Source organism: Mustela nivalis, assembly GCF_964662115.1.
Source record: "Mustela nivalis genome assembly, chromosome: 7".
Lineage (NCBI taxonomy): Eukaryota > Metazoa > Chordata > Mammalia > Carnivora > Mustelidae > Mustela > Mustela nivalis.
Genome location: NC_139026.1, coordinates 107,989,431 through 108,002,506, shown reverse-complemented (window position 1 = coordinate 108,002,506; position 13,076 = coordinate 107,989,431). Strand labels below are relative to the sequence as shown.

Below are 13,076 nucleotides of genomic sequence, written 5' to 3'. Positions count from 1 at the left end.
AATACAAAAACATAGCAGTATAATTATTACTCTAAACCATTTTGCATTTAAAAAAAAGAGAAAAGGAAAAAATACACATACACCCTGTTACACATTTGCTCACAAATTTACGATTTCTGATGCTCTTCATTTATTCCTGTGGGATCCAGGTTGCCTTTCGGGTTCATTTTCTTCCAGTCTGGAGGACTGCTTTTATTTTAGTGTGGTATCTAAGCAATAAATTCTTTCAGTCTTTGCTTATTTGGGAACATTTTTATTCAGCCTTCTTTTAGTCTTTTAACAGTAAATGGTTCTCAATTTTTTTTTTCTTTTTATTTCAAGTGCCTTGAAATGGTGGTTTTGGTAATTTTGTCCAGATTTATCTTTGTTGTCTGTGGAGGAGAATTGCCCAATCTCTTCATATTAACCACTGCTGGAAGTTCTTCACAATTAAAAAATCTCTCTCCTGGGGCGTCTGGGTGGCTCATTCATTTAAGGATCTGCCTTTGGCTTGGGTCATGATCTTGGGGTCCTGGGAATGAACCTTGCATTGGACTCCCTGCTCAGCAGGGAGTCTGTTTCTTGCTCTCCCTCTGCCTTCCCTTCCTCCACTGCTCGCACTCTTTCTCAAGTAAATAAATAAAAAATCTTAAAAAAAGTACCCCTTATACCCAAGTCTCTAGTGTGACAGAGGAAGACCCTATTTTATCTTCTAGTGCATCCTTCCAGATCTATATCTATATAAGCCTTTATACATCATACATACAGAATTACATATTCCTTTTTACTTACTGTTTTTTAAATATTTTTTAAAGACTTGTTCTTTTATATTTAGAGAGTGCACAGAGGGGGAAGGGATAGGGAGAGAACCTCAGGCAGACTTCCTGCTGTGCATGAAGCTTGATGGGGGCCTCCATCTCACAACCTGAGATCATGACCTGAATTGAAATCAAGAGTTGAATACTTAACTGACTGAGCCACCCAGGCTCCCCTTACATACTCTTTTTTCTTTTTTTAAAAGATTTTATTTATTTATTTGACAGAGATCACAAGTAGGAAGAGAGGCAGGCAGAGAGAGAGGAGGAAGCAGGCTCCCTGCTGAGCAGAGAGCCCGATGTGGGGCTCAATCCCAGGACCCTGGGATCATGACCTGAGCCGAAGGCAGAGGCTTTAACCACTGAGCCACCCAGGCGCCCGGGTCATAGAGTTTTTAAAGATTGTTTTCAGTGTCAAACCTCAGTGATTAATATTAATAATATAAATAATTTTCCATGTGTGAGTTTTGAATGAATATTCATTTATCTATTTCTGTTTTTGCTCTATTCACGTTCTTATAAGAATGTGGAGGGGAGCACTTGGGTAGCTCACTTGCTGGGCATCTGCCTTCAGCTCAGGTTAGGATCCCCAGGGTCCTGGGATCAGGTCCCACATTGGGCTCCCTGCTCAGCTGGAAGCCTGCTTCTCCCTTTCCAACTCCCCCTGCTTGTGTTCCTCTCTCGCTGTGTCTCTGTCAAATAAATAAATAAAATCTTAAAAAAAGAAAAGGATCTGCAGAAATGCTGGGTTGTAACCAACCATAGTATGCAGAGACAGATGATACAGACTGAGTCATGGATTTGCCATTTATTTTCTAAGCAATTGTGTTTTTTATTACAAAGGGATTTTAAGGACTAATTAGACAATGTGTATGAAACTTTGGACTTTTTTTTTTTTTAAAGATTTTATTTATTTATTTGACAGATAGAGACCACAAGCAGGCAGAGAGGCATGCAGAGAGAGAGGAGGAAGCAGGCTCCCTGCCAAGCAGAGAGCCCGATCTGGGGCTTGATCCCAAGACCCTGGGATCATGACCTGAGCTGAAAGCAGAGGCTTTAACCCACTGAGCCACCCAGGTGCCCCTGGACTTTTTTTTTTAAAGATTTTATTTATTTATTTGACAGACAGAGATCACAAGTAGAGAGGCAAGTGGTGGTGGGGGGAAGCAGGCTCCCCACTGAGCACAGAGCCCGATATGGGGCTTGATCCCAGGACCCTGAGATCATGACCTGAGCTGAAGGGCTGAAGGCAGAGGCTTAACCCACTGAGCCACCCCGGTGCCCCAAACTTTGGACTTTTTAGGGGTGCCTGGGTGACTCATTCAGTTGAGTGGCCGACTCTTGGTTTCAGCTTGGATCATGATCTCTGGGTGGTGAGATTAAGTCCTGAGTTGGGCTCCCCACTCAGCGGCAGTCTGCTTCAGGATTCTCCCTTCCTCTGTGGCACCCCCCCCCAACATGTTCTCTTTCTCTCTCTCTTTAAAAAAAAAAAAACCAAACACTTCAGACTTTTTAATACTTAGATCGGTTCATTACTCCTCTCTAAAAGTTACTGTATTAGAATAGTAGATAACTGCAGCTTTTCACCAGGAGTTGTACATTTTTGTTGAACTTCTATATGGGTTAACTGTTGATATCTGATAGCATATTTCTCTGGTATCATAGTTTACTGGAAAAGTACTTCCAAAGTTAACGTATTTATCTTATGAGTACAGTGTGCTTATCAACAGAACTTCTAAGAAATAAAAAGAGGCATAGGACTTGAAACCTTGGGAACATTTTTTTTCCTTCTTGTCTTTGCTCCGTATTAAATCCTGTTAATTCACTTTTCATTATTTTCTATAGGATTGCCTTCTTTTTCATACCCACTACCACCATCCTTCTCTAGGTCCTATCATATCATGTTGGGATGATTACCATAGTTTTACATAAATGACCACTTGTGTTGGGACTCCCTAAGACCATCTCCAGGTTCAGTGATTTTTTTGGGAGGACTCATGGCTATGATTTATTATAGTGAAAGAAGGCAAAGCAGAATAAACAAAGGGAAAAGATGCATGGTCCAAGTCCAGAGAAAACCAGGTAGAAGCTTCCGAGAGTCCTCTTCCAATGGAGTTACACAGGATGCACTAGTATCAAATTGACAGTGTGTATGAAGTATTAGCTTACCGGAGAAGCTCATTAGAGACTTAGTGCTCAAGGTTTTATAGGAACATGGTGACGAAGGCATCCTCTACTCAACACATACTAACACCGCAGACTCCCAGAAGGAAAGCAGGTGTATGTAAACCTCATTGTATAGCCTAGGCATTGTGAATCACTCTGTATTAGTGGAGGGAACTGTTGATGATGTAAGTTTGCATATGCCAGCTGACAGAACTTTAAGCAGGCTCTTTGAAGAAAAGCAGTCTTAGGCCTGTTATGGTAACCATTTTCTGCTTACTGCTTCTCTCTGCAATCTTTTTTATTATTGCTTTTATTTAAAATTTTAAGGTCAGGGGCACCTGGGTGGCTCAGTGGGTTAAATTAAGCCTCTGCCTTCAGCTCCGGTCATGATTTCAGGGTCCTGGGATTGAGCCCTGCATTGGGCTCTCTGCTCAGCAGGGAGCCTGCTTCCCTTCCTCTCTCTCTGCCTGCCTCTCTGTGATCTCTGTTAAATAAATAAATAAAATCTTTTTTAAAAAATTAAAAAAAATTTTTAAGGTCGAAAGGTCTTTGGGAGTTTAGTATGCAATTCTGTCTACTTTCTTTTTTTTTTTTTTGTAAAGTAGTTTAAAAGTTTAGAAGTGGTTTAAAATTTTCCATAATCAAAAGTTTAAAAATACTGAAGATACTATGTTTATATTGCTTCATTTTTCAAATTCTGTCTTATTTCTCTTCTGAACATAGGATAAAATCCAAGCTTCTTAGTTTGAAACATAAGATTAAAGGTCCAAGATTCTTCTTTTCTAATTTTATTTCCTGTATTTCTGAGCAGGACTATTCTACTCTTCCCTTTCACCTGTCAGAACAGTATATTTTTGGTCCCTCCGTCATTTACTGTGAAAGCTTATCTATTTTTTCCAAGCTGTACTCTGCTTCTTCCTTTTCATAGAAGTTTTCTTAATGATGCAAACCCATACTGATTACTATTGTCCTCTGAAGAATTAAAGAAATTGCTCTTTTATCTGTATTTGGAGTTTAATATATGCAGCCTTGTCTTTTTTTTTTTTAAGATTTTTATTTATTCATTTGAGAGAGAGAGAGAAAGAGAGCACAAGCAGGGGGAGGTACAGAGGAAGAGGGAGAAGCAGATCCCCAGCTGAGCAGGGTATTACTCAGGAATTACTCAGGCGTCCCTATACAGCCTTGTCTTGAAACTTTGTATGTAGGCCTTATCTCTTCAAGTGATTCATTATGTTTTCAGGCAATCAGCAGACCAACCAACTAAAAAGCATATGGAGTAGTAATTGTGGAAAGCTTTGGGGGCGCCTGGGCTGCTCAGTTGCCTAGATGTCTGACATCATATCAGGTCATGATCCTCAGGGACCTGGGACTGAGCCCTGCATCAGGCTTTGTGCTCAGCAGGGAGTCTGCTGCTTCTGCTCCTTCCCCCACTCATGCACACTGTGTCTTGCTCACTCTCAAATAAATAAATAAAATATTAAATAACTGACAGCCTCTTTTATTTTTTATTTTTATTATTTTTTAAGATTTTACTTATTTGAGAGAGAGATAAAGTGAGAGACAGAGGGAGAAGGAGAAGCAGACTCCCCACTGAGCAGGGAGCCTGATTTGGGGCTCGATCCTGGGTCGAGATTGTGACCTGTGCTGAAGGCAGACACCTAACCAACTCAGCCACCCAGGCACCCCTGAAAGCTTTCTTTAAAAAGCCTATTGAGGGTATGAATCATGTCTTTATTTTTTAATGGAATTCTTACTTAAACCTGTGCTGGACTTTCTTATTCTATCTTCTGCGACTCTTAATCACAAATATAGTTTTCATTGTTTTGTGCTACATTATGGATGATACTCTCAAATCTGAATTCTAGTTGACACATTCTCTCTTCACTGTTGTCGTTGGCTGTTAAATCCCTTACTTTGCAGGTTTTATTTTTCAACGCTGTATTATAGAAAGTTTCAAATGTATGAAAGTGTACATAATAAGGAATTTCCCTTCTTCCCTCGAGTACCTGGCATCCAGGTTCAGCAGGTTATCAACCTCCTATTAGAAGGCAGTTGGATTCTCTTACCTGTTTCTGCATTCAGTCTGTTGTCAGTCTGTTGTGATGTCACATATCCTTGTATCCTTTGGAAAACTCACACTATGTTCCTGTAAGAATGAGAGTGAAAAGGGCAAATAACATCTTACAGTTATTATGAAAATAGTTTGACTTTGCAGATTCCTTGAAATAGTCTTAGGTTCCCTAGACCCCACTTTGAGAATTGCTCTCCACAAGGACGATAAGCACTTTAAGGCTTTACTTCACGGCTTCAAGGGTAGGTTTTTGGGAAACTTGGTGTCCCGTCCAATTAGAAACCTCAATGAAAACTCAGGGACAATAGCTTTCCTTTTTCATTCTGCCTTTCATTCCTATCTTTGTTTCTGGAAACTGGGAATTCTTTACTCTTCTGAGTTCTTCTATGAAACAGATGTTTTTGTTATTGTTATAATTTATTTAATATTTCTGGACATGTTTGTAGTGAGGGTGGTAGCGGTAACTTTCTGCATCATCTTAGTCTTTGGTGTTGACATAAATGCAGGATTAAGTGTCTTACTATTTTTTGTTTTCATAGCATCTGACACCATTCTATAAACATAGTGGTAAACATTTTGGGAACTTACACTCCTGGGGGTAAAATAGAAATATAATACTGACCTATTAAAATGAGTCTTACATTATTTTACCAATAAGGTAGGGAGGAATAGTGTAAAAATGCTTTTATCTTTCAGGATAAACCAGAGGGATCTGAAATAATTAAAGGGAAATGTGAATACCACCTGGATAAGATAGTTACATGAGTTATGTGTTACAGAGCAAAGAGCACAGATGGACTAGATTATTATAAATACTACATGCATTTTTTAGTTTTTTTGAAGACTCCCTTGGAATTGGGGCACTTGTCGTTTCTGATCTTGCATATATATCTTTTTTTTTTCTTGATAGGAATATGCGCTTTCTGGTTGGAATTTGAATAATATGCCTGTCCTAGAGCAATCTGTTCTTGCACATATTAATGTAGACATCTCTGGTATGAAGGTGCCATGGCTCTATGTAGGAATGTGTTTCTCTTCTTTTTGCTGGCACATTGAAGATCACTGGAGTTATTCAATCAACTACTTACACTGGTATGTATGATTTTTGTTACATGCTTAGGAATCTTTTTAAAGGTATAATGAGGGACGCCTGGGTGGCTCAGTTGATTAAGCCGCTGCCTTCAGCTCAGGTCATGATCCCAAGGTCCTGGGATCAAGTCCCACATTGGGCTCCTTGTTCGGCAGGGAGCCTGCTTCTCTTGCTGCCTCTGCCTGCCTCTCTGCCTGCTTGTGTGTACTCTCTCTCTCTATCTCTGACAAATAAATAAAATCTTAAAAAAAAAAGTTGTAATGATATTAGGTGATATATTAGCAAGAACTGAATTTAAAATTATTCCTACCCAAAGGAGGGTAATATATAGAGAAGCATAGAAGGTCCTAAAGGTATGCATATCTCAGACACCTTCCCTTTTAAAGTATGTACATGGAGCATGCATCAGAGCCTGTAGTTTTAGGTCGTGTGATACTTAATTTGGTATACGGGGCAATTACCTTGGTATATCTTTTGATATGCAAGGTAGGATTTTAAAGTATGTATAGTTTAAAAAAAAAAAGTATGTATAATTGAGATGTGACTAAACCTTCAGGATTGGAAGTTATTAAAAGATTTTTTCTTTTTAATGCCATTTTCCCTAAAAATGCCTGTTATGTGCATATTTATTAAATTCTTTGGCTGAATTTTTTTGTGGCTCCCCCACAGCTTTCATTGACTTGCCCATGTAAATTATCATGACATCAGTTAAATGATTTTCTCCATTTGGAAAATACTGCTCAAATCACACTATGCAGTATTGGAAAACTGTAGTGATTTTATTTCTCTGCTTTATCACTGTGCTGTATAATACGATAACTCTTAGCTACATGTGGCTTTTTAAATTAGTTAAGATTAAGTAAAATTAAAAATGTACTTCCCCAGTTACAGGAAGCATTTCAAGTACTTTATGGTCACCGGTGACTAGAGCCCTGTGTATTGGCCGGCACAGATAAAGAATATTCTCATTATGATTGTTATTTTTTTAAGATTTTATTTATTTGTTTGATACAGAGAGAGAGATCACAAGTAGGCAGAGAGGCAGGCAGAGAGAGAGGGGGAAGCTCCCTGCTGAGAGAGAGCCCAATGCTGGGCTTGATCCCAGAACCCTGAGACCATGAGCCACCCAGGCACCCAAGAATATTCTCATTATTGCAGTAAGTTCTCTTGGAGACAGCACTGGATTGTATTAGGATTAGGAAATTCAGCTGTTTTATAAATACTATGACTCACTAAATCTATTTCCTAGAAGTACAGCATCGTATTATAAATGAACTCTAGTTCACTAAAGTCTAGTGCATTAATGATGCCAAGTTTTTGGTTCTTAAGATTTGTAGATAGAACTCTTTTCAAGGTTTCAACAGTTTCTACCCTTTAGTTTTTAGGTTAGTAAAATTCAACTTAGTGAAGTTATGTAAAGGTATTCTACAGAGTGTTGACTTCAGATTTGATCATTGTGGTGATAATGGGAATGTCCAGGGGACTTAGGAAATAAGGTAGTATGTTAGTATCCTTTGGAATGATGTTTATTTTTCATATAGTGCCTTTCCTATTTGAAGAAACTATTTATTGATCCACCTTAAAGAGTTCATGTGCTTTGAATTGAATTAAGTTGATTTAGAATTAATTTTAATAGTAGTGATAAGTATGTGTCTACGTATTTATGTACTTTGCCTTACTTCCTGTTATGAACAGATTCATGAATTGGTTTGCCAAGATTCAGGGTATATAATCTGTGACCATGGACAAGACAAAATTAATTATAGTTCAGTGGATTTGAATGAGAGACTCTGGCCTTGTTGGTAACATGCTCACCTAGCTAAACAATTATTTCTTTTTGCTAGGGGGGAGCCAAAGACATGGTATGGTGTGCCATCTCATGCTGCTGAACAGCTGGAGGAGGTGATGAGGGAGCTGGCCCCTGAGTTGTTTGAGTCCCAGCCTGATCTCCTGCATCAGTTAGTCACCATCATGAACCCCAATGTACTGATGGAGCATGGTGTGCCTGTGAGTCTTTTTGTGTCTCCTTTTAGTATTTTCATTTTAAGGTTCTGTTATCTTTTCATTAGACAGAAACACATTTGTTTTATAACTGGAAGCAAAAGATTTCATCTTCTAGCCAAATTACAATTTATATTCTGAAGGGAACAACATTTCTTGGTAAGAAAGAGGTGTTTTAAAGTATTAATCTTACTTTATGTGTAGCAACCTATTCAGTAGGCTTCTGTTTTCAATAAACCTTTATATCCTGGTTTTGACAAAAATCTTACATTCTTTATTATCTAGTGAAGTAATAATACTCTAATTTATTATCTGTATTATCTTTGTTTTGTCAGAGTGTAAAGTATTTTTTTTTTAATTTTATTTATTTATTTGACAGAGATCACAAGTAGGCAGAGAGAGAAAGAGAGAGAGAGAGAGAAAGAGAGAAGCAGGCTCCCTGCTGAGCAGAGAGCCTGATGCGTTCTTGATCCCAGGACCCTGAGATCATGACCTGAGCCGAAGGCAGTGGCTTAACCCACTGAGCCACCCAGGTGCCCCGAGTGTAAAGTATTTTTAAGTGATACTTGAAACTAATACTTACCCTTTGGAGATCATACTTCATTAAAGGTTTCACAGCTTTTTTTTTTTTTTTAAAATATGTGATAATCAGGGACGCCTGGATAGCTCAGTTGGTTAAGCGGCTGCCTTTGGCTTGGGTCATGATCCCAGCATCCTGGGATCGAGTCCCACATCGGGCTCCTTGCTCGGCGGGAGTCTGCTTTTCCCTCTGCCTCTGCTGCCACTCTGCCTGCCTGTGTGCTCTCTCTCTCTCTGGCAAATAAATAAATAAAATTTTAAAAAATAAACAAATAAGTAAATATGTGATAATCAAATACTATGAATACCTTTTTTGCTTTACCTTTTTAAAAAAGATTTTATTTAGAGAGTGAGAGAGTGTGCAAGCATGAATGGGGGGAGGGGCAGAGGGAGAAGGAGAGACAGAATCTCAGGCAGACTCTGCACTGAGCATGGAGCTTGATGTGAGGCTTGATTTCGTGACCCTGAGACCATGACCTGAGCCGAAATCAAGAGTTGGATGCTGTAACTGACTGAGCCACCCAGGCGCCCAGTATTCAGACAGAGATAGTGAGAGAGAGCACTTATAGGCTATACGCATGCCCGCAGCAGGGAGGAGCAGAGTGGGAAGCAGACTCCCCACTGAGAAGGGAGCTGGATATAAGGCTTGATCTCAGGACCTGGGATCATGACCTGAGCTGAAAGCAGAGTGAACTTATACTAGAATCTGGGATTTTTCTAGAGACACATAGTATTGGGGTGGCTGGGTAGCGCACACATACTCTCTCTAAAATAAATAAATAAAGACACATAATCTTATCATAAAATTAAGTGGAATCCAGGAAAACTGATTTTGAGGTTATCGCCATATAACATGTGAGCTAATTACCTGGTTAATTTCCAAAAAATTATCTAAGAGTAGGAGGCAATTCCATTTTTTAATGTTACTGACAACATAAGGATGAAGGGATAAAAGAAAAAGTCTCTCTTTTTCTTTTTTTTTTTTTAAGATTTTATTTATTTATTTGTCAGAGAGAGAGCGAGAGCAAGCACAGGCAGACAGAGTGGAAGGCAGAGTCAGAGGGAGAAGCAGGCTCCCTGCAGAGCAAGGAGCCTGATGTGGGACTCGATCCCAGGACGCTGGGATCACGACCTGAGCCGAAGGCAGCTGCTTAACCAACTGAGCCACCCAGGCGTCCCAAGAAAAAGTCTCTTAATTGTAAAAATTTTATCACATTTCAGAAACTAGTAGCCCAGTGAGAGTAACATTTTCTTTTTGAGAATTTGCTACTTTTTTTTTAAAGTCAATTACAATTTTATTTTATTTGTTTTTAAAAAAGATTTTAGTTATTTATTTTACACAGAGACACAGGGAGAGAGGGAGCACAAGCAGGAGGAGTGGGAGAGGGAGAAGCAGGCTTCCGTCTGAGCAGGGAGCCCAATTTGAGCTCTATCTCAGGACCCTGGGATCGTGACCTGAGCCAAAGGCACATGCTTAATGACTGAGCCACCCAGGCGCCCTGTCTGCTACTTCTTGTTGTGAATTATTGTAGCTTGTTATCAGTGACTGTTTTAAGAAGGTAAGAGTTCGGGGACGCCTGGGTGGCTCAGTTGGTTGGACGACTGCCTTCGGCTCAGGTCATGATCCTGGAGTCCTTGGGATCGAGTCCCACATTGGGCTCCCAGCTCCATGGGGAGTCTGCTTCTCCCTCTGACCTTCTCCTCGCTCATGTTCTCTCTCACTGTCTTTCTCTCAAATTAATAAATAGAATCTTAAAAAAAAATAAAATAAAGAAGGTAAGAGTTCAGGCTGCTTCTTAAACCCTGATATTATTTTCTGATATGGGTAGGTGAATGCTTTACTGTTTTTAATTTTAGAAAATGCCTCTGAAAGTGACTGATAAAATCTCTTCCTCTTTTTTGTTGTTTTTATTTTGTTTTGTTTTGTATCCCTGTTCCCACTTTGCATTTAGGTGTACAGGACCAATCAGTGTGCTGGCGAGTTTGTTGTGACATTTCCTCGTGCCTATCATTCTGGATTTAACCAGGGCTACAACTTTGCTGAAGCTGTGAACTTCTGTACTGCTGACTGGGTCTGTTCTATAGCAAGTAGCTGTTGTACGTCTACTAACACCCCTGGAAAATGCATCTTAGTGGCCATATTTGCTTAGGTGGAGAGGGGAGGATTTATGAATATTTTATTTTTTATTTTTTTTAAGATTTTATTTATTTGAGAGAGAGAGAGCATGAGGGGAGAGAGGTTAGCTGGAGAAGCAGACTCCCTGTCGAGCAGGGAGTCCACTGCGGGACTCAATCCTGGGACTCCAGGATCGTGACCTGAGCCTAAGGCAGTGGCTTAACCAGCTGAGCTACCCAGGTGCCCTTATGAATAGTTTAGTAGAGACTGGAATGGGTGTTGTAATTTAGAGAATTCAGTTAGAGTTTCCATTGCAATTTTTATTTGGAAGATTTTATAGTTCTCTACTTCTCATCCATTCATTCTTTTCCCCATTCTGTTTGAATTTTATTTTATTTATTTGTTTTTTTAATTAATTTTTTTATTAATTTTTTATTTTTTATAAACATATATTTTTATCCCCAGGGGTACAGGTCTGTGAATCACCAGGTTTACACACTTCACAGCACTCACCAAAGCACATACCCTCCCCAATGTCCATAATCCCACCCCCTTCTCCCAAACCCCCTCCCCCCAGCAACCCTCAGTTTGTTTTGTGAGATTAAGAGTCACTTATGGTTTGTCTCCCTCTGTTTGAATTTTAAATGAGCACTTGTTAGTTTTTGAATCTTTCTTTTCTGAGAGACTGTCGTGCCTCTAGTCTTTGCCTTCTCTGAGCAACTTAAGGATTTTATAATGACAACTAGATCTTTTCTTTTTGACAACTGGATCTTTTTAAGAATTAATTTTACCTGTATTTTCAGGTATCTAACTCAGATTTTTATTTTAAAATACCCCTTTATTACTTCCCTTCTTATAGACAATTAAGTGATTTTATTCTTCCTACCATTTTATGTTTTTTTGTATTTCTTAAAAAAAAAACTTAAAGAGTAGCTATAGTACTGAGATCTCTTGTGGGATATACTTGTGTTTAACTGATAATGCCAAGGGTGCTGGGGTGGCTCAGTCGTTTAAGCATCTGACTTCAGCTCAGGTCATGATCCTGGAGTCTTGGATGGAGTCCTGCATCAGGCTCCCTGCTCAGGAGGGAGTCTGTTTCTCCCTTTTTCTTTACCCTTCCCCCTGCTTGTGCTATCTCTTGCTCTCAAAGGAATAAATAAAATCTTTTAAAAAATAAAATAAATGATAATGCCAGTGATTGCTATTTTGCTTTTTCGTATGAGGTAGATATCAAAACGTGACTAGTTATGATTATGTCATGTTGGTTGGGAAAAGACTGCAAATTTATAATACACTCTTTGACTTTAGTTTTCATTTTGTGATCTTTTTTTGGTCTCCTCTCAATATTTGGGAGTTTTTGTTTTTATATTTTAAGAGAGAGAGAGAGAGCACCCTGAGGGAGAAGAGATCATTGTAGCAGGTTCCATGCTGAGCGCAGAGCCTGACATGTGGCTTGATCTCTTGTTGAGTTCAGGACCCTGAGATTACGACCTGAACAAAATCAAGAGTCAGATGCCAACCGACTGAACCAGGCAGGTGTCCCAAGGGGGAGATATTTTTAGTAATAGTGGGTCTTGTGTTTTCTGTGGGCACATTAATTTATTAAATTCCATGATTCATGATTTCATGATTTTTGTTTCCTTGGTTAATGAATGACGTGATGAGTAATCTTATTTGATCTAGTAATTTGAAACATTAGGCTTAGGAAGCAGTATGAGCAAGACTGAGCTTAGGACTTTCCCTTAGGTGTGAGGTCTATTTTTTAAATTTCAGCTAACATTTATTAAAATGTTTATGATTTGCTTCTTGGCTGGATGTAGTATAGGAAATAAAGATAATTCAGAAATGAATTCAAGATGGTTTCTGCCTTTAATGTGTTTGCTGTTATTGATGTGTGGCCTTTGGCAACTCTTTTAATTTCAGTGTGCCTAAGTTTTTTTTTTTTTTTTTTTTTTTAAGATTTTATTTATTTATTTGACAGAGAGAAATCACAAGTAGATGGAGAGGCAGGCAGAGAGAGAGAGAGGGAAGCAGGCTCCCTGCTGAGCAGAGAGCCCGATGCGGGACTCGATCCCAGGACCCTGAGATCATGGCCTGAGCCGAAGGCAGCGGCTTAACCCACTGAGCCACCCAGGCGCCCCAAGTGTGCCTAAGTTTTTTACCTTGTCTGTGAAGATACTAAGATTCTCTTAATAACCTCAAACAATTGAGATGGTATATGTAGAAATCCTTGAAACTCTTGAAAAGAAGAGATATGCT

At 39.2% G+C, this 13,076-nt stretch overlaps 1 protein-coding gene across 9 annotated transcripts in view; it reads left to right on the top strand.

The window, feature by feature from the left end:
• KDM5A (lysine demethylase 5A) overlaps nt 1-13,076 on the top strand; it is a 94,891-nt gene that overhangs the window by 28,856 nt on the left and 52,959 nt on the right. For all 9 annotated transcript variants that reach the window (XM_082738013.1, XM_082738017.1, XM_082738016.1 and 6 more), the window contains 3 exons: nt 5,942-6,123; nt 7,966-8,128; nt 10,654-10,773. In XM_082738013.1, coding sequence (XP_082594139.1) covers nt 5,942-6,123; nt 7,966-8,128; nt 10,654-10,773 — 465 coding nt within the window. The remainder of the gene's footprint in view (nt 1-5,941; nt 6,124-7,965; nt 8,129-10,653; nt 10,774-13,076) is intronic.